This window comes from Psammomys obesus, unplaced genomic scaffold (assembly GCF_907164565.1).
Source record: "Psammomys obesus unplaced genomic scaffold, mPsaObe1.curated_primary_1811, whole genome shotgun sequence".
Classification (NCBI taxonomy): domain Eukaryota; kingdom Metazoa; phylum Chordata; class Mammalia; order Rodentia; family Muridae; genus Psammomys; species Psammomys obesus.
In genome coordinates, this window is record NW_026596069.1 from 22,478,254 (window position 1) to 22,499,568 (window position 21,315).

General features: G+C 44.3%; 2 protein-coding genes across 7 annotated transcripts in view; one reads left to right on the forward strand and one right to left on the reverse strand.

Moving 5' to 3' along the window:
- Osbpl1a (oxysterol binding protein like 1A) overlaps positions 1 to 9,607 on the forward strand; it is a 165,303-nt gene extending 155,696 nt beyond the window's left edge. For all 3 annotated transcript variants that reach the window (XM_055625377.1, XM_055625379.1, XM_055625378.1), the window contains 7 exons: positions 1,060 to 1,167; positions 1,571 to 1,660; positions 1,875 to 2,001; positions 4,716 to 4,832; positions 5,323 to 5,446; positions 6,554 to 6,644; positions 8,023 to 9,607. In XM_055625377.1, the coding sequence (XP_055481352.1) occupies positions 1,060 to 1,167; positions 1,571 to 1,660; positions 1,875 to 2,001; positions 4,716 to 4,832; positions 5,323 to 5,446; positions 6,554 to 6,644; positions 8,023 to 8,125 (760 nt within the window). In that variant the 3' untranslated portion in view covers positions 8,126 to 9,607. The remainder of the gene's footprint in view (positions 1 to 1,059; positions 1,168 to 1,570; positions 1,661 to 1,874; positions 2,002 to 4,715; positions 4,833 to 5,322; positions 5,447 to 6,553; positions 6,645 to 8,022) is intronic.
- On the reverse strand, positions 9,211 to 21,295 carry Cabyr (calcium binding tyrosine phosphorylation regulated). 4 transcript variants are annotated; one of them, XM_055625382.1, is made up of 6 exons: positions 21,250 to 21,295; positions 19,200 to 19,372; positions 19,051 to 19,104; positions 13,182 to 13,523; positions 9,836 to 10,438; positions 9,211 to 9,265 (listed from the first exon to the last, which is right to left on the reverse strand). In XM_055625382.1, the coding sequence occupies exons 2-5, from the start codon at positions 19,345 to 19,347 to the stop codon at positions 9,840 to 9,842; spliced, it is 1,143 nt and encodes a 380-aa protein (XP_055481357.1). In that variant the 5' UTR covers positions 19,348 to 19,372; positions 21,250 to 21,295; the 3' UTR covers positions 9,211 to 9,265; positions 9,836 to 9,839. The 4 variants fall into 4 exon arrangements, with proteins under 4 accessions (XP_055481357.1, XP_055481358.1, XP_055481356.1 ...); XM_055625383.1 differs by lacking the exon at positions 19,200 to 19,372 and having other exon boundaries at positions 21,250 to 21,285; XM_055625381.1 differs by lacking the exon at positions 9,836 to 10,438 and having other exon boundaries at positions 9,218 to 9,265; positions 12,360 to 13,523.
- Between the last annotated feature and the right edge of the window lie 20 nt (positions 21,296 to 21,315).

The window sequence follows — 21,315 nt, forward strand, 5'->3', positions numbered from 1 at the left end:
GAGGCATGGTCAGTGTAGATTACAGACTATGAAAGGCAAACTATAAAGCTTTTGGGAGAACAACAGAAAACTTTGTGAGTTTGTATTAAGTAGAGATCTCTTACATAAACAGAGTACAGAAAGCATAGCACACAAAAGATTAGTTTAAAAACTCAAGTTGAAAGCTCTCTCTGAATTGCACTATTCAGTGTATGAAAGATAAGCTATAGACTGTTGGAAATCATATACCTAATGAAGGGTTGGTGCCCAGAATATATAAAGACCCCCTGAAATAATTATAACTTTACAAAGACCCAAAGCATTTTTTTTTCCAAAGTAAAGGATATGTACCATTATAAGCTTTAGCGTTTGGGTTGGTTAGTTGGTTTGGGGTAGACTAGAAGCACCTTTTCTGAGAAAGGCCCAATGGACTTTCATTTTTATTTTCTACCTCGAATTGTACTATTCATGTTTCACCAAACTTTTAAATGATATACGGCTTGAATATTCCTTTTCACAAAGGCTTGGGAGAAAACTATTCCATATTTAGGAGCCTTTAGACTTTGGAATATCTGTGTAGATCTTACCAGTTTAAAGAAAATACCACCTGAAAGTCCAGGGTTCAAAATGCTCTGAAATCAAAGGCTTTTTGAGATTTGTGTCAGTATACAAATGTTTCAAAGGTTGAACTTTTGAGTTATGGATATTCAACTTGTGCGTAGTTTATTTCTTAAAACAGTAAGAATGGGCAGCTAATACTTGCTTTACTCTGAGTTAGCGTCAGTGGTGCGTGCGTGCGTGCGTGGAGACCAAAGGTTGATAACAGGAGTGTTCTTCTGCCCTGTTTTGAGACAGTGTCTCTCAACGCCTGCCTGCTCCCGTTGTGCGGTTCAGATGTGTGCTGCCACACCTGCCTTCACCCAGGTGCAGGGCTTGGATTCAGGTCCTCACGCATGTACCGCAGCACTTTGCCCACTGAGCCAGCGCCCCAGCTTGGCCTGAGTGATGACCTGCAACAGAGTCATGTTTAGACAGAATGGCTCTTCTCACTGGGGATCTGGGGTTGGGGTTGTCTTGTAGACACAAGGAAGCATACACATGGACAAACCCCACCTGCTGTGTGCACAACATCATCGTAGGCAAGCTCTGGATTGAGCAGTACGGCAACGTGGAGATCGTCAACCACAAGTAAGGCGCTCCCCAGCCTCGCACGCGCTTCCCACCAGTCTCTTCCATGGCTCTGCTACCTGACGGGACACAGCTCCTGAGGAAAGACACAGGCCCCTTTCCATTTAGTGATAATGTCTATAGCATGTGATGGGAAGGAGCCTGGGCTCCAGGGCTGGCCTCCAGCCCCAGCCTGCTGCCCACTGTTTTTGCTTTGGCTGCCAGAGAGGGTAAGGTGGGAGGAGTGGAGTTACTGTGAAAGTTTCTGCTTCTGCCACTCATGTGCTGGGAGTGCTTGTGAGCATTCCCTATGGGCAGTGCTGATGGAGGATGGCGGCTGCCACCGGGAAGGCCACCGCTTACTGTGCTCCACCACTTCCTTGGCTTTGCGTGGTCACGTGAACTTAACCGTTTTTCTTCGCAGGACTGGGGACAAGTGTGTGCTGAATTTTAAGCCATGTGGTCTTTTTGGCAAGGAATTACACAAAGTTGAAGGCTACATACAAGATAAAAGGTAAGGTGATTTTTAAATGTTTTTCAGCATTGACTACAGATGATTATTTAGATATTAGCGTTAAGGTGTGCTACCTGGGAAACTGGCATTCTAATAGCAGTAAAGTCTTCTGCAGAAATACCTATTTCTTTAAAGGTTGGGCTTATAAAAATACAGTAACAATTACAGCACAACATGAGCGTAACGGTGACTAAACAACAGTTCCTCTTGATAGCAAGAAGAAACTCTGCGCTCTCTATGGAAAGTGGACTGAGTGCTTGTACAGTGTAGACCCCGCCACTTTCGACGCTTACAAAAAAAACGATAAGAAAAACACGGAAGAGAAGAAGAACAGCAAACAGGTAAGCACACTGTGGGTGGTGCCAGCCCCCGGCCTCCTGCATGTGTGCAGACCCTTCTGGAGCTGCCTGACCCTGGGGCCCGGTTTGGCTGCGCTGCTAGCACATGGGTTCTCCTGAATGGAAAACACCAGGCTTAAGCTTCTGATGGCTGTGGCAGTGTCTCACTTCTGTGTGGAGTGCCCACTTGATTGGTGTCTCTTTGGAAAGCTGGTGCCCATCTTGATGACACAGTAATGGGTTTTTCCTACTGTTCTCATGTGGTAGAGGTAGAAATGGTCCACATAGGGGAGCTTTACTCCGGAGTGATGGCTCACATTTGCTCTCAGTCACCACGTCCCTGATGTTAAGGCATCACAGTTCAGGCTGTTGACCCTGTACTGTTCTCTTCATGCTACACATTCCTGTTGGTGGAACATTTCTTTGTCCCAGGCACACAAAGGCTTGCTGCCTGGCCGCAGGCATGCTTCGGCCTTCTGCAGACTTGTGTCCCTTCCTGCAGTCAGAGTTGCTGAGAACTGAAGGAAGATTGTGCCTATGGGAACAAGAAATGCTTCACCAGGAGAAACAGGGACTCTGCGTGAGAAACCATCTCTGCCACCTGTAAGCGGTGCAGGCTCAGGTCATTCCCGTCCCCTGGCCCCTGCTGTCAACTCTAAAATAGGCGTCCTGGAAGCATCCCTTTGCTAGATGAGTGCTAGTCTCTGCAGGCCTCAGAACACTGTGTGTCCTTGTGAGATCGAAGTCCTTTTTGCTCCAAGTGTGCCCCTGTCTACCTGGCTCATAGCTCCATAAACATGCAGGCTCGAAGTTCTAATTCACACTCAGTCCCCCACTCAGACCTACCAAACCATAAAGCTGGGGCTTGTTGGTGTTTCTCCTTAAAATTCCTTTAGTTAGCATACTAAGCGATAGCTTTTCTTTTAGCATCGCCACACATACATAGCACATACCTGCTCGTATTTACTGCTGCAGCGTCCTCTTCTCATTTCTTCCTGCCCTTCCTCCTCCGAAGTAGCCCCACTCCTACTTTCATGGCGTGCATGGGTGTGTAACCTAGATCATACATGTGAGAGAAAATATGTGGTACCTGTCAAAGGCTGGCTTGTTTCTTTGCACATGAAAATCTCCACTTCTGCTCATCTCTCAGTTAATTCGTAGACATGAAAAGGTTTGAGAAGCTCTTTTTTTTTTTTTTTTTTTTTCTTGTGACTCTGTAAGTTAGGAGCTAGCCTTGGGCCCGAGGGCTAGTTTTGTGTATGGCTGGAGCACAAAGTTTTGATATGCTTTAGCCCATCCCTTCACCTGTGAGTACAAAAACCTTCATGTTCCTGCCTGCATGTTGTTCCTCTGCGAGGTGAACGTACTGTCTTTTACAGGAAACCAGAGTGGACTGAAAATACTCTCCTGTTGCATTCTTTGTAGAAAAGCAGCCTTCCCCTCAAGCTTCCATCCCTGGTTTGTGTTCTTCTGTCCAAGGTGCAGTTCCTTTCTGGGGCTGCTGCTCTTCCAGAAACGCTGTTCAGGAGCTTTTATTGGCATTATACCATACCTTGCTGCCTGTTCCACTGTGTTTTCACTGAAGGTGTCTCAACTGGAAGCTGTAGTTTTGTTAACTGAACTTTCTAAATTGTTGAGTTCTTTAAATCATTGGGTTCTTTATGTTTTCTGTGATGATGCTAAGGGCTTCTCATGGGTCTGATCAGCAAGGACTAAACATAGAGTGAGTAGCAGCGATCTGGCCCAGGGAGAAGTAAGCAGAGGAAACCACGGGGTTCTTCTTCACCTATTATTTTTGTAAGTTCTCCTTTTTGTCAGCTACATTGAGGCAGCCTGCTGGCTCTGTGTTGTTGATAAATTCAGTTATGTAAGCTCTCGTTCTCACATATATGCACACGTTGGCCTTTCCTCTCTCCTATGTACATATGTTGGCCAAGCCTTCAGTGTGTAGCTCTCAGGCTGTCAGGCTGTTCCTGTAGCACTCTGCATCCCAACCCTGAGCACTTCGAACTTCTTCAGTAAATATTCGTTTTGTGTTTTTAAAAGACTAGAAACTTTAAAAATGTAAAACACTGTAGTAAAGAAAGATAGTAGCAACAGTGCCTTGAATACAAATACAGTAACTGGAATAAGGTTCCAGATACCCACCATTTGTCCTTTCTGGCAGGAGAGGGACAAAACAGAGCATGCCCGGCAGTCCTGCAATGTGTGTCTAGCTTCGCCTGCGGTTGTATAGGCAGCCTGTGACCTCCCCATCCTGCCTCCAGTGCGCTGCAAGCCCATGAGCATCTCCTCGGCCACTTCTGCCTCAGGAGTTTGTGTTTGCTGGTTAACTCCTTACTGCCATGGCCTCAGGATTCCTCAGTATTCCAACTAGCTGAAAGCTATAAATCACCTTGTTGTTTTGCATTTGGGGGACTGGCCATGTTGCTTTGGAGGGCATGAGATGCTCTTTCCACTCATGGGTGAGGAAAACGTGCAGGGGTGATTGACAGTCAGCATGAGGCCCCAGGGATAACCCTGGAAACCACAGAAGCTAAGTCCTTTCAGATCCTCCTACCCTGGGCTGTGTGTCTACACACGCCTCAATCTCTGTCTGACCTTTTGGAAAGTTGTTTTTTGGACAAGGAGTTTCAGCTCTATTGTGTGTGCTGTGAGACCTCACTCAGTGTTCAGAGCACATAGTTGCCTATTTAAATCCTTGCTTGGCCTTCTAGACAAGCTCATCTGAGGAGTCTGATGAAATGCCAGTGCCAGATTCTGAGAGTGTATTTATTATCCCTGGAAGTGTGCTCCTGTGGCGGATAGCCCCGCGACCTCCCAACTCTGCTCAGGTGAGCCCTGGCCTGCTAACCATAGTAACTGTTTCACATCCAGCTTTCATGGTGCCCTTCCCCAGGCAGCAGAGCCTAAGGCCTGTCTCCTGCTGCCTCTCATCTGTCACATTCCCTCCTTTTCCAGAGGGCGCTTGGTCAAGCTAGGTGTGCTGGATAGAGCTTCACTGGGGATCTCTTTGACAGACTTTGGGGTGAGACAAGTTAAACAGACTGCTGCACTTGATCAGTGTGGGTCCTCCAGACCCAGCAGAACATGATTTTAATGAAGAAAACAGAATGGATGTTAGTATTCTACCGTGTGAGGCCTGCTGTGGTCTGAGTGTCCACTGGACAGTACAGATTTAGATGCAGGCCTTTAACCATGTCCTCTGAGAAAGGCTGACCAGCACCACTGCCAAGGAAGGTGCCACTCCCACATTAGTTGACCTCTTTAGGGGCTTTCTGCCATGCCTTGCTAGCTGTTAACTTGGTTTCTTGGCTGTTTCAGATGTATAATTTTACCAGCTTTGCCATGGTTTTGAATGAAGTAGACAAGGAGATGGAGAGTGTGATTCCTAAGACTGACTGTCGTCTTCGGCCTGACATCAGAGCCATGGAGAACGGAGAAATAGGTGAGTAGTCTCCAGCAGGGTGTGGTGCTCAGGGTTTAGCCTCTTAGAGTCTATTATGTTAAAATCCAGCGACTTCGGCTTTACATCTGGAAATCTGAGATCACCCTTACCTAACCGCAGATTCATTACTTGAGGTACTCCCTGTTAACTCACCGTACTGCATATGGCTAAAGATATATCAGTCAAAGCTTTAAACTGTAGTCTGCAAAGTTCACTGTATATTCTCAAAGTCACCTTGGAAGCCTCATAAAAGAGTAGGGCTTCCTCTTCAATATCACATTCAATCTTCAAATGTGAGCGTTCTGTTGTCAGTCAGTCTCAGAGGGGGCAGTATCTCTACAGCAGCCATGGCTCCAGCCTAGTGTTGGCGTGCACAGAACAGCCTTGGATGGGTACAGACCATCCCCTCGTGTATGAGCGCCATCAGGCTAAAGTTCTCATTGAGACTAGTTCTCCACAGAGAGACAGAGCAAATTGATTTTGTGAAATTGTTTGAAATCTCTGAGGTCTCCCTCAGAATTTTCAATAATTTCATTTTTACTCAGTTTTTCTACCAAGGTCTCATTTTAGCCTAACATTTGTGGCCTTAACAACAAACATGTTGTTTTTGATCATGTTTGATCAAAGCATATTATATGCATGTATGAAATTCTCAAAAACAATAAAAGGTAAAAAAAAAAAAATATCAGACTGTCAGATGCCAACTCTTCCTATGACTAGTCTAGAGTATGTGTGAATATTTTCTTTTAATCTAATTAACTTAGTTTGCACTGGGAGGTGATCCTGTTTACCACATATGCTTGGTAAATACCCAACTATAGGGGTATAACTCTAGCCCTTTTATTTTTTGAGAAAAGGGTCTTACTAAGTTGCCCAAGCTGTCCTTGAACTTGGGATCCTCCTGCCTCAGTTTCCAAATAACTGAAGGTTCCAGATGTGTCCCAGTGTGCACTGGTGCATCTTAGGATCTTATCTTGAGTATAATGCTGCGCAGGGTAGGGAATGCTAGTACATGCGAACCTGCTGGCTACAGCTGCTGCTTTTAGCGCCACGCCTGGCGTTTCCTCAGTAGGAATGACTGACTGTCACCGGCCTTATCTTACTTAGATCAAGCTAGTGAAGAAAAAAAGCGACTTGAGGAAAAACAAAGAGCAGCTCGAAAAAACAGGTCCAAATCAGAAGAGGACTGGAAGACAAGGTGCGTGCCCTCCTGACTAGACAGCGTGAGCCACTCATGCTCAGACCTGACAGGGTGTTATCCCCAAGAGTTGCACTCATGACAAGAGAAGTTTTTAAAAGTGACAGTGTTATTACACAGTTGTTACAGGTGACAGCCGTTAAGCAAATTTATCTTTCTTTCCTTATTCAATATTCCTTCCATATTGAAAAGGGGAAGGTTTGGGCATATAAGTACATTCATTTGCTCATGTCTCTGAGTAAATTATAGGATCATTCATGTGTGCATATATCATTAATTTAAGTTGTGCCTTTTCCAAACACGGGTTAAAAACAGAATGGAATTAGAGTTTAGGGAAAATGTTTTGGGCAGTATCAAATATCTGACATTAGAATGGTCTGGGAGTTACTTAGTAGTCATTTGTTTTATTAATGAGTCACTTGTAAGTCGCTTGCAAGGTGCAAGTATCACTTGTGTTATTAAGAAGTTGATCGTTCCATGATTCAATTTTATGTGAATGTTAAAGTCAACATGGGCATAATTTTGCAAGCTTTCTAGTAGACATGTCATTTCGCATCTTTCAAAAAGATAGACCAAGAAATGCTCTTACAGCATCTACCCCAATAGGTGTTTTGGATTTATTCACATAATAGTTTTTGCAAACGAACTTGTAAAGGATGTGCAGGCTGAAAGCCCAGGCAGACAACTGCTGTGGTTGTGAGAAGGGGCAGGACCTGGGCCACTCCTCCCCTTCTTCCTGCCTGCAGGCCCTCCAGGCCCTAAGCTCTGAGACACAGTGTAAAAGCTGCTCCGGGGTACTGGATTGCTGACCGCAGAATACCTGTCTTAGTGCTACAGTTTTTGAGACAGGGAAATGACTCAGGCAGCTCATTTGCTAATTAGGACAGGCTAAAATGTTGAAAGCTAGATATAGCCCAAGAATCTACATTAAGACCCAGTAAAATTTGGCCTGGATTCATCTGGTATAGATGAGGAAAATCTTAGCCTTTGAACTCAAGCCTGCTTGCTGCCATTGACAGTTTGGGTGACCAGCAGCTGTGTAACTTTCTTTCAGCTCACCTGTAAAATGGAGCTCTTGAATTTGGAGGGTACATATAAACCCTGCAGGCACTGTACATACTCCTGCTGTAGGTTCCCTTATGCTAATTACTTGTTCCTGGTGCCATCACAGAATGCCACCTCATGATTACAAGTAGGACAGATCCCATGTATACTCATTGCTATGGATCATAGCTACCTTTGACCTTTTGAAATAGTGTTCTCTGACTAGAAAAACTATGACACACAGAGCCAACTACTATAAGCTAATTAAGCACCAGTATCCTGTGATTTTTTTGAGTCATTTGCTCTCTAAGTTTTGTGTTTTCTTGTTGAACAGGTGGTTCCATCAAGGTCCTAATCCCTACAATGGAGCACAGGACTGGATTTACTCTGGCAGCTACTGGGACAGAAACTACTTCAATTTGCCCGATATTTATTAAAGTGCAGAGAAGTCAAGGTGTTTGGCTAATCTAAATAAGTCTTAAGCTTAAGTTTTTAAATTTTTCCCCTTGGTTTCTACTCTAATTTGCACTTCACCCTCCAAGGCAGGGCATGTGGTCAAACTGGTGAAGGTCTTCGAAAACTGAGACAGTTTGCTCCACAGCTGCTTTCTTGGCGCACTGCTCATGGAAAGTGAGAAGCAGTTGGGGGTGCTCTTTCTACCCCTACATTGCTGCAGCCTGAAACCTACTATAATATTCAGCTTTATGGAATTCTACAGTGATCCAAAAATCAAGTTATTTTGAATATTTTTATGCTATAATGCTTGAGATTTTAGGTATAGCTTTGAAATGTTTAGAATTCTTCTGTACAATGTTATGAGCTCAAATATAGAGGTTGTTGTTTTACAAAAACTTTAGGGAAATTAGTCTGTTTTACTTTCCCATCTCGGGGGGGGGGGGTAGGGGCAGAATCAGGAATTCCTGATTTGAAAACTCTAAACTGGAAAAGGTATTTACTTATCTTAGTGCTCTAAATTTACTTTCATATCCTGTGATCACCGTCATTAGAATTTACAGGGTTAAAATGTATGTTTGAATTGAAAATCACAAAAATACCCTAGAAGTAGATTTTACTCAACACTGTTACCTAATGACATTAAGCTGCACTCATGTATTATAATCTATGAATGGCAGGGTCTTGGAGACATACTGTGCAGTAGTTCTGCCCCGTTAATTGGGGTAATCTCATAGTATTATCCACCCAAACTCCAGACTGAGATTCTTGCCCTAAAGGGCCTTAGGTAGCTTCCAGTAAGTTATGTTAATTGTCTTGAAGTTAACAAGTGTTATAACGATGCTAAATAAAGGCTTTAGATTAAAAAAAAAAAAAAAAACAAAAAACGTGTGAATGCTTTTAGACTTTCACCTAACACTATCTTTAATTATCAACAGTGTCCCCAGGGCCATAATATGAAGTGGGCAGTTAGAGTGAGGGACAATGTTAAGGAAGTTTGTATACCTGCTAAGTTACTAAAACAACAATGCAAAGTTTTATGCTTGCAGGAAGTTTATTGATACAGTTCACGTGGTGACAGACTCCACCTCGAATGCTGAATCAAACAGCATCATTTTCAGCATCTGTTAATGAAGAGACATTGAACTGTTTAAATATCATGATGAGTGAAATCTGATCTACATTCTTGCTGTTGGCATTTCCTGCTGAGGCCAGCTTTTGACAACACAAGGTTGCTGTGATTAAATTCGCGGCCACACAACTGAAATGCCACCGTCAGCGCCCAGAATCACAGTGGCTTTAGTGTTGGGCAGAAGCAGGAAGCCTCATGCCTGGCAGCCCTTCACTTACAGTGGTGTCTCCACATGTTCTACTCACCCCACTGCCCACACTGAAGGGAAAGCCCAACTGAATAAAAAAACTGAGTGATAGAAAGCCCAATTGAATAAAATTTTGATAAAAGTTCAGTTGTTACTGAGGTCTGTGTGTTTAATTTCTTAAATGGACATGCAGTTAGTAAAATTCCAGTTGTTACTCAGCTCCTCTGTTTAACCTCTTAGTGGACATATAGGCAGTGTCTCATCTCTGTTTAAAATTATTTTAAAGAATCTACCATATGCCTGCAGTTTAACCATCCCAACCTCTAAGGGCTCAAGTATGTACACCCACATGTCATGGTAGGAAGGGTTACCTACTCTTTTAAGGTTCTGCTCTGCGGACATGGGCAGTAGTCACAGTAATTTCGCCAGCAATACCATAACTTCCAAAGGGAGTACGTTTGTCACCAGATCCTGAACTCTTTTTAGCTACATCTTCTACTGGGAAAGCAACAGAAAGAAAGACTGGGCTTTGCGGTCTGGGGCCATCTTGTCCACTTGTAGGAGGACTAGCATTCTGGGGGTTTGGGGCAGGTCTCTGGAATGTCTGATCTGCAGGAACAGCAATGGGCACTTGTACTGCAGCATATCTCTTCAAGGCATCTGACTGGGACACAACAGCATGCCCAGGAACAGGTTTCCAGTCCTGCGCTTCCTGAACACTTGAGCCTACTAATATGAAAGGTGGGGCATTGGTCTTCTTGCTGTCATCCATCATCACATAAGTTGGAGAGGTGACTTTCGGTGGATTCTGCAGAAACTGTGGATCCTTAGGATTAGGTAAATAGAGGGTTGCTTGGGGAAAAGGCCCCGGTGCAGGTGGCGGTGATGGGCGACTTTGTTGATTCATATCAGTTAGACAATAAAGTGTCCACATGTTAGAATATGGTGGTGGTTGTCCTGCTTCGCTTGTTGCTAGTGCTATAAAAAAAAAAAAAATTGCAGGCGTTAAAGGTTTGGTCTCTGTACCAGGCACTATGCACAGTCATATTTTTTTTAATCTTTTTTTTTTAAAAAAAAAACATATAAATAAGCAACTGTAGTAGTATGTGCCATAAAGCATGCTATAGAGAGGACTACGGAAATTGTGCCTGGTAATGTGAAGAAACAGAATGATTCAGAACAGTTGGAAAAGGAGTTGGTGGCAGTGGCAGGGACAGTATGGTTACGGCTAAAGAAACAATTGTATTCTCAGTTGCTGTCCCAGACTCGTAACCCTGTTTGTGGTTCTCTGAGGCACGCTATCACTGTGAGCCAGGCTGCCCATCAACTCCTGTGTCAGTGCCCCGAGAGCTAGAATTACTGCCATGCCTTCCAGACTCTTGAACTTTACATAGGCTTCCATGCCACACTCAGAGGAAAGCCAACAAAAACTTTGTTCTTTACCAAATAAACACCAGCCATGGGGAGCTGTGATAAAATCCTCTTAGTACAGCTGCATAGCAGTTTCTCCCCCTAAAGTTACACACTAGATGTCACCTAATGTCCCTGGTCTTTGATAGGCACCATCGTCTCCCATCTCCAGCCTGTTACTGTATCTAGGATTCAGAATCCCAGAGAGCACTCCCTTTAGCTACTCCTTTTAGCCAAGGCTAGACCACCATGTGCCTCAGAAGACAGCAAGAAGCTGGTGGGCACTTTAATACAGGAGGCTAGAAAAGCCATCCATCAGCTTACAGCAAGGGCATCTATAGTACTGAAGACGGGTATGCACATGTGCCAAGTTCATATTTTGAACTCTAGGCCATCCACTTCAGGGACACCCTTTCTGTCTTCACAGAAAATTACGCACAGATTATGTGACAAGAGAATTTAGTCTATCTTCAGGCTTACTAAAAATACACTCTAAATCTTGTGTCTTTCCAAATGGGAGAGTGTCTTGGTAAGTTTCCACTAGTGTGAAGGCCAGCTGTCCTTCAGTAACAGCTAAGCGCCTGAAAACAGTGACTTGGCCAGAAGTGCTGCTCAAGCCCCAAGGATGGACCAGCCGCACAGGAGCAGCACTGTCCTCTGCCTTTCCAGCTGCACTGACTGAATCTGTCACACTGCCAGTCAGAATTTGGTTGCTTAACACCTGCTTTGATAACCTTCCTGGTTTATTCTGGTCTGAGTCAGAGTTGAGAGTCTCTGCAACAGGAATGGGAGGCTTCTTTCATACATGTCCTCTCAGACACCCAGGAGAGAAGGGCACTGCCATATCCAGCTAACCAAAGGGTCAGCAGAGCAGGTGCCATAATTAGATGGAGAAGGTGGTTTTAACTCATAGATCAGGAGGAAAAAAAGCTGGAGGTTAAGCAGCCAAGAAAACAGCCTGGCTGTTCCGGTAAACCACCAAGCCCGTGACCTGCATCTGCAGCGTTATCTCCGCTGGTTTCCTGTGTCACAGAAGCACCAGCGAACCTGTCCTCTCTCCATCCCGCTATGGCGCCGCTCCCTCAGCTGCAGAAAGCCCCAAGTAGCAAGCGGTGTCTGAGCCAGCACCCAAGCCTGATTGCACAGTTCTCCTGACTCAGTGCGAAAGCAGTCAGCCACACCACCATTTCTTTCATGTTTAAATGCCACAGCCCAAATAAATGCAGTGTTCATGTTTATGGGATGTCCCTTTGAAGTTTTTCATTTTGTAAACAGGCATAAAACCTGACATATTCTCATGTTTACAATCATGCAAAAATGAATCAAGCTTTGACAATGCCATGTGAGTTCCACAGTGGTAAGATTTTAAGTACAACAAAGCCTTTAAGTAGGTTTGGCATTTAAAATTGACAGAGCAAACCTGGATGGAACTGAATACAGATGTTACCTGAGGCACAGTATGTGAATGTGCAAGTATCAGTTTTCTTACCTGGCTTCATCAAACCTGTTCAGGTGCAGCTTTCCCCATCTGGTTGGATTTCAGGTTCAGTAAAGCCTCCTGGCGCAGGAGGGAAAGGGTCACCAGGTGAATGGGGTGCAGAGTTCTCCCCTGACGCCTCCTGGCCAGGATCATCAGGGCCTACGGTAACGATCTCCGTCTCGAGGTGCACAGCATTTTCAGAGGATATTCTCATAAATTCCTCTGCATCCGGGGGTTCTGCAGGCACCTCGGGCTGACCAGCTAAAGCATTGTTAGAGAGCAGAACGGTAGCTTCTGCCTCCAGGTTTACTGAGGACTCGTGTTGGGCATTCTCCACCTGTACAACTTTCAGAGACTCTATAGATATGCCTGAGGAAGTCTTGTGTTTTACAGGTTTGGGACTAAGTGGTGGTGACTGCTCAATTTCATTAAGACAAGCAACTTGGTCAGGAAAAGGGATAAATATGTATCCCGGTATCTGCTCAACATAGACAACTCCTTCATTAACAGGCACATCGTTATATATGGATGATATGCGACAGGCTGATGTAACCTGAGTGTCAGGAGCTTCATAAGCAGGAGGTTCTTGTTCACCCTGCAAGGGGGCTGAGGAAGCCTTTGGTGGTTCAGCCTTAGAATTAGTACTCACAACTACCTGCGCAGATGTTTGGCTCAGAACCTGCACTTCTAACAGCTCTCCAGAACACACCACAGGGGCAGACACCACGATTTCTTCAGCAAACTCTGCACTCAGTACATCCCGGTTAACAGTAGTCATACTTGTTGCCACGTCCACCATTAAAACTTCAGAATGAGTAGGTGGAACATTACCTAACATCTGCGCGGCAAACTGAGCTGGGTCAGCCGGGACATAGGCATACTCTGCAGAGACAGGTGCTGGAGGCGGTGAGGAGGGGGGCGTGGTGGTCTTAGGCGTGGTTGGTTTGGAAGAAGGACCCCAAACTCCTTCACTTGTCTCATCAGACATAACTTCAGCATGAACTGATGGAAACTGGGTGGTTTTGTTGCTAAATAGTGGTCCAGCAACATTGTCTTCCTCTGTATCTGTGGATTTTTCCATCCGTGTAGGTTCGCAGGGAACTGGAGGTGTTTTTCCCCGTTCTTTGACACACTCTTTTTTCTCCAGCGTCACTCCTTCTGCCCATTTCTCTACTAAAAGCAATAACCAGGTGAATTAATCAGCAGGCACGCCTCAAAATGTTTTAAAGCAACAGTACACTGAATCACTGTATACAGCATTCAAGTACCATATACATGGATCTATATTCAACATGTGTGAGATAGTGTAGCCAATGAACCTGTAACAGCGAAGATACATCCACCTAAGCCAATTCACATTTTTAGGAATAAACGAGCAGCATATATTATAGTGGCTAAACTATAATATCACTCTAAGATGTTCAGCAGCAAAAGCATACTTCAGTTTTTACAAACCACCTGGGTCCATAGTCACAGGAAAAAAAAACAAAAACAAAAACAAAAACAAAAAACAAAAGGCAGGGAAGCCCCTGAGGAGACGCCCAGCAGATAAAGTACTTATATTGCAAGCATGCAGTGGAGAAGCAGGGAGGTAGCCAACCTGAGAGTGACCTCGTTGGGATTTGGCAAGCTCCGGATCCAGCAAGAGGCTGTGCCTCAATAAATGAGTGGCATGTGACCAGTGTCAGTTTTGGGTCTCCACGTGCACCCATACCCACGAATGCAGTCATACCACACAAAAACAAACCAAAAATGAGCAAAGGAAATAAAATTTACTAGTGTGGGAAGTAAATTATTCCACATTTTTAGCTGGTGTCACAGCTTGGGGCACAAATGCATTCCTTTGATTTAAGAAAATCAGTATGCAAAGTTTAACAAGGAATTGGTCATCTGTGGAACAACAGTTTTTCACATTAGAAAATAATTATTCTAACTTGAAAATGCTCATATTTGCTGGTGAGGTGTGATCATGCAGCCAAAAATCCTACTGTCCCAGATAAAAAGAAAAGAGGAACTCCTGGGTCCAAGAGTATAGCCATTGAGTGTTCAAGCCTGAACATGACTTACAGAATGCCCTGGACGACCTGCTTTGAAGGTCAATTCCCACACCTTCCTGCCTGCCATGGCTGTTCCTCACTGAGATTTCACACCTGATTACTGAGGATTTTCTTTGCAAAGTACAAAGTCTCTGGGGAAAGTGGATCTTGGTCTTATGGGAAGACTTTGCTTCATGTCAAAGGTTTGGAAATCTATATATGGTGGCACAGGCCTGCGATCAGGGCCTTAAGACCCTACTCTTAAAACCAGAAATGCTTTCATAGGTTCATGCTGTTTTCCAAAGGAAGCGAGCTGCTGGTTTGTAAATTCAGTCAAACTGTCTGATTCTAGACAGAAGGCCACACTTGTGGCTTGTATGTTGAGAAAAACTACTCAACATTAACCTCACTTTTCTATCCATATCTTCAGGACTCCTGGTCTCTTATGCTGGGGATTTAATCTCAGACTTCTGATGCTAACTGAGCTATCTGGCCCTTTAATACTATCTTTTGCCACCAACACATCTGACAGAATGATCCCCTGCAATACAGTGCCTAAAACTTACATTCACTAGGATATAATTTAAGCATAAATATTGCAGTGTAAAAGCATGAGAACCTAATAATAGTGTTAATAAGTGTTGGGAGTTTGGGACTGGAGACACAGCTCAGCAGTGAAGAGTACTTACTGGTTGCTCTTCAGAGGACCCAAGGTCTGTTCCCAGCACGCAGACCCAAAATTTCCTGTAATTCTAACTCCTGCAGATTCAAGACCTTAGAGCGAGCACCTGTACTCAAACATGCATACACATGCACACACACACACACACACTTTTTTTAAAAAATCTTCAGAGTTCAGAAATACTGAGAGGTTGATTTGAATAAGCCTGATTTGTGCTTAGGATACAGAGAGAAACAAATACCATCCCCATCTTGACAAGAAAAAAAGATCAATTGTAAAATGGAAGAGGCACACCACAGCTGCCTCAGCCATGGCTGGGACCAGAAAGAGGCCACCACCATTTCTGGAGAGACAGTGGGAGCTACAAAGTACCTGCCAAATGTGGCCAAGGGCATCAGTCTTGTGCCTCCGAACTCTGGAGGAGTTTGTAATGACTGACAAATACTTTTTTGCAGGCCTCAAAGGAAAGATGGAGAGGGGGTAGAATGAAAAGAAAAGGAAGCTGTCCTAACCAAACAATGGTCTCTCGGCCCAAGACAAATATGTTGGCCATGGATAGAGCCACGCCGCTCTAAAGACTAAGCTCTGGAAACAGGAAGATGAGAGGATAATACTGGGCTCTCAGGTCCAGTTCTTGTCTTCTTTCAACTCTGCATGGAATGTTGAAGTCATTGCCAAGATGATTATTTCTGGTTCCCAATGCCTATCACAAATGGCTTTCTTTCTAGGAAAAATCCCAGAAAGAAATTTTAGCAGGCAAATAACACATGCAAAGAATGTTCCTATCTCCATGCTTTCTGTGCATACTATGAACATGTCGTCATGCTGCTGTGCAGGCAAATTAACCACCGCAAGTCACTTTGGGAAACAAAACATCTTCACTGACCGGTCAGTCCTCATGAAACACATATATCTGATAGTGAGACAGTGGACTGGGCGATGGCACCTAGCTCTTGCACACATACCAACTTCTACTACCTGGTGATGTCTTTAGGCTGATTTTACCTCACTGACGAGACTGAAAGAACAGAATAAGCCTTGACTTAGTCTTCCAAGAATGGTTCATTTTCACATCTTACAAGTCACTGCAAGCCTGAGATCGCTATCACTGGGATCCACCAGCATGTATGTAGAATTATTATAGGTCTCCACATTTAAACCTAGGATTCACATGAGCTTGCCAAAAGACAAAATGCCACCTCTTAAACCTGTATTGTTTTTTAGAAAAGCAAACAGCACATGGCCACATTTATTCCCAAGTGTAACAGAGAATTAAGCCAGTCAGAAAACAGGGAGCTCTCTACCATTCCAGAGAGGAAATGTCCTATTACATGGGAGCCCCACGGTGTCTATAAATTCCCCAAAGAGTCCCCTTCAGCCCAAAGTGAGACCTTCTAGGGAGAGATGAGCTCACGGAGTGACTACAGGAGGACCCAGATGGATGCATACAGTCCGTCTAGTAAGACCCCATCTGGGGTGACAGCATAAGGCAGACAAATGAGCCAAGGTAATAGCAGACAACTAGGTCCTGGTCATACTTTCCTATTGCCTTATGCTCTCCTAATAACAAGACTGACCAGTGAGCATCGGCTTCCACACAGTGAGCTTTCTTTCAGGATCGTCTGCATGGTATGCCTATCTCATTGATATCTGTATTTATTTGAGGAGATAAACAACTATATCTCCGATTTTTTTAAATCCTTCGAAAGTATGGCTGGTCTGCAAACTTTTTGCTGTTAATCCAAATTTAAAATTTTGAAATGCTAAAACATTAGTCTACATGGATCAAATCCACATGTTTGAGCCTACCTGCTAAAATGACCTGTGGATTGAACCTTCAATAGATAATCTCAAAATGCTATCAGGTAGTTACCTTCCACCATAAACACTCACTGTGCTGCCATTATGAAATGTGGTAAACCTACACACTAAAAGGACAAGCACGGACCCAGTATTTTCAAAGGCAGCTCTTGTTCTAGACAGCACAAACACAATAACCTTGATTAAGAAACTAGGATCGTGGATAGAGAAAGTAACGCTCTTGCACTTGGTCTGTAAATGCAGCTGAGAGTATATAAACAAGTCCCACATGGCTTCTCACAGTTACCTAGTGATGTCATCAGGAGCTTGCAAGGAAGCAGCGAGCCCAGACGATGCAATCTTGCAGAAATATAGCATACCTCATTCTCTGCCCCTTCCTATGTCTGTGTTTCCATTTTAAATCTTGATTTCCTGTTTTGTGTATCTTTCACTGCAGAGCCAAACCATCATGATATCTGCATTTTCTTAGATCTGACTGACTCCCTAGTTTCTAATTGCTATTGTTATCTTTGACTCACAGAAATGACACGGACACCGAGGTAATGGTATCACCATGCCTGATGATCTGCATTCGATCGTCAGGACTCACATGAGTCACATGAAAACTGACTCCTCAAAGTTGTCCTCTGACCTACACATGTGCACACCATAACAGGCACAGAACACAAAAGTCAAAATATTAAAATTTAAAACTAAGGTTTAAAAACATGAAAGAGGTACTGAAGAGATGGCCCAGTGATTAAGTGAGCTCATTGATCTTGCAGAAGACCCAAGGTCAGTTCCCAGCATCTACCTAGTGACTCACAACGGCCTGTAATTCCAGTTCCAAGGGGCCCAGCACCTTTTTCTCGTCTCTGCAGAAGTGAGGTGTGTATGAATGTGTATTGCTACATACGTGCAGGAAAAAAAGAAAAGTCATATGCATAAAGGTTCAAGAAGAAACTGATTTTTCTTTGAGTGACAATTTAAATGTAGCTAATAGTTATTACCTTGTTTCCCTCTGATCATCCAAAAACTCTTGGTCAGCCAATATAGTAGGAACATTCAGCTGCTTCCCACAGTGACCAGGAATCCTTTTACCTCCTCACAAAACTCCATGAGAAGCTTTTTCTCACCATTCTTTTAGATGCATTCTTTACCATTACAGCTTTTTAAAAAATCTTATCATAAACTGTTTCATTGTATAAATTCTGCTTTTTCTTACAACTCATCTTTTTTGTTGCTAGTCTGTCGACTCAGTTCCATGCTATCAGTTCAACTTACAAATAAATGAAAAAACAACTGTATCTGAGCACTGTGGTGCTCTGTCACAGTGCCCAAGAGATTGAGAAAACTACTGTTCCATGGAAAACATCTACTCAAACACAGACTCTTTCAGTAGAAAATACGGCCAAACACATGCGGTGGGCATGTCTTTCTTTTGAACAGCAAACTTTCTCCTAACACTCGCTCTGCAGCCCACGCTGAAATATCTTTATTAATCCCCCGCTCTGCTTCATTGAAAAGAATACATCTTGAGTATTCCATCAGAAATGCCTGGAAGCTGCTATCAGATTTTGAGGGTTTTAAAAAACATTTTAGAATATCTGCATCGGAGAGAACCCCTAACCTGAGAACCAGGAATTTGAAATACTCTAAATCTGAGCCTTTGAGCACTGTGTTGGTTTTCATTTTAGATTTTGGAGCATTTTAAATTATTGACCGTAACCTGGGAAACTTTACAAATCACCTCAGTACAGCTGTCTGTGAAGCACAGATCTCTTGACCGATGCTGTACTTCCCTAAAGGGGTGTAAAGAGTCGTAGTTTACCTGCACTGTCCTAGACACTCATGGATGGTCACCATTCCAAATGGAAGTCGGTAGCTCTAGAACTGACCCAAGGCCTCAGTCATGCTTTGCAAGTATTCTACCATCAACCCAGATTTTCCACCCTGAGTGGCTCTCCCCTTGACCCCCTCTCTAAGATTTAAAATCTTCTCAACTAGAAATGCTGATGTTAAAAACAGCAACAACAACAACAAAAACCCTACCTGATTTAGTAAAAATGCAAAACACAGTATGATCATTTACATGAAACACTGGTGTCAACTGACAAAGTATCCACTGTGTGTTACCCAGCATGTGATGATGCTGCCGGAGAGACCATCTCCAGGCCCTTACCTTTCATCTGATGAAACTGTTTAATCAGATCTTTTATATCCAGAGACGAATTCCCTGAGGGAATAAATGCAGGAAGTCAAACAGAGACGTTTTTTCAATTTAAAATGATCTTTCAAAGCCACAGACGCAGAATCTAAAGCAATACAAACCTTCTCTAAACACAATGAGCTCTTTAAAATAAACTGCTGCGAACTGGGTGATGTTTGTTGGGTTGGTTTTGAGAATGGCTCTGCTGACTCCCTCAAGCAGAGTCTTGAGGCCATAGGGTACAACAAGTCTGGGCTTTGAAGAAATCATTTTGGCAGGATCTCTGTAATTTCAACTATGATGAAGAAAAACAAAATCGTAGTTAGATTTACTGAATTTTCTTATGATTTGATTGGGGTTTCTAAAACCAAATCTATTAAAATTGTTGGCTTTACTTCTAAGCGCTATTTACTCTACTGATGTGGGATGTAATTCTTGGTAAGAATTTACAAATCGGTAGGTGGGCCATGGGGAAGGCTCGGGTCAAAGTGCTTTCTCAAAGACCCAAACCTGAGTTCAAGGTAGGAGGGAACCAATTACAGAGGTTGGTGTGGAGGTTACACCCCACAGACGCACATACCAACACCAACACCCACACGTGTGCGCAGATAAGCATGCATGCGTGCACACACAAACACACTTTAAAATAAACCAATAGGAAAAGCCCTGCCAAGATCACCAAAGTACTTTAATACAGCTTAGGTCCAAATAAAACATAGAATCCAATTCCTATTTCAGGAAAGATAAATTAAGCACATGTATTTCCAAGTAATATCCACACAGGCTCCACTTTTGTGCAGTGCAAAACTCTTCCTACAAGACAACCCCTTTAGTTCTCTTTCTCCCTCCCTTTTCTCCTACCTTGCTCACTTTTTTTCTTTAAACTCAGCTGATCTGGAACTCTCTGTTGACTAGGCTGGCCTCGAACTCGCAGCTATTCACCTGCTGCTGCCTCCTTGGTGCTGGGATTAAAGGTTTGGGCCACTGCTGACTTTTAAGCGGTACCCTTAGTATTAGATAATCTCCTAGGCGGCGTCCCAGCTTTTGTCATTGGGTCATATTATCCACAAACATTGCATTCATAGCTACCCCTGGACACTGGCTGCAAGATGGACACACCTAGATCTACAGTTCTCATGGGTGCGGAGTTTGTCAGCCCTGAAGTCTGTGTGTTCACTCTGAAACACTAGGAAGCTTGCCGATAGGTAGAAAGTCTCACCTCTTTCATAAGGGTGAAATTGCAGAGCCGCCAGTCTTTCACTTTACTCAATATGGGTATTAAACTGGGTCCTGAGCTACCAAGCAGATACCATATAGGAAACAGGTACTTAAAAGAGTCCAACTTCGAGATTTTTTTTTTTTTTAATCGGCTGTTGTTCTAGACACCACTATAAGAATGCCTCTCATGGGTCCAGAGAGCAGACGGCTGTGATAATCCCTGATACCATTCCAGGTTACATGGGGCCAGCTTCTAATAAAAACACAGTATGCCACTGCAAGACGTTATTTAAAAAGCACCTTTGACTTTTTTTTTACCAAAGGCCAGGCCAAAATAAATAAACATCGACCCAAGGAAACCCTTTGAGACTATAACTAAACGTTTGATCCCTTACTCTTAAGCCATCTTTTCGGGGGGCGGGGAGGAGCCATCTTTTCGGGGGGCGGGGAGGAGGCAGCTTTGCCACACCCACACGCTAAATGCCCGCGCTCTGCAATGCCAGTGCGCGCGCGCTTGTCCTGCAGGATGCTGCCAGCGTCCCCTTCAGGAACTCTCGAAAGCGGGTGTGCTGACCGTCCCTAGCAATGTTCCTGCCTGAGACACGGTGGTGGCGGCGGTGCTGTGGCACGAGGAGGGCCCCCAGTCACCAAGCCAGCCGACAACGGGCTGTTCAAACGTGAGAGCTCAGCCGCTCTCAGGTCCTCAAGGACCTGCCCGAGCGCGAGCTTTCCAGAAAGGCACGCGCTCTGGACCGTGCCCCTCTGCCACCACCCGGGTGGGACGCTGCGGCTCTCTGCTCGCGGACGCAAACGGGGTCTACGGGGCCATCGACGGCACCTTTCGGGCCACGCTCGGCAGAGGACGCGAGACTCTCGCCCGACCACCGTCTCCCTATCCGAGCGGCCGCAGCCTTCCGGGGCTCAGCCGGCGCGGGTCTGCCAGGCGAGGCCCACCTTCTCTCCGGCTTCGATAGAGCTTCCTCTTTGCCCCCTCGCTGGCGGCTCCTGTGGGAGAGCCCG

Excerpts from the sequence above, each read along its gene's own strand:
- Cabyr (XM_055625381.1), bottom strand. The coding sequence starts at position 19,347 with ATGATTTCTTCAAAGCCCAGACTTGTTGTACCCTATGGCCTCAAGACT. Across the intron at positions 19,105-19,199 it reads GCTCATTGTGTTTAGAGAAG|GGAATTCGTCTCTGGATATA; the intron begins GTTTGTATTGCT and ends TTATTCCCTCAG. Across the intron at positions 13,524-19,050 it reads ACAGTTTCATCAGATGAAAG|TAGAGAAATGGGCAGAAGGA; the intron begins GTAAGGGCCTGG and ends TATTGCTTTTAG.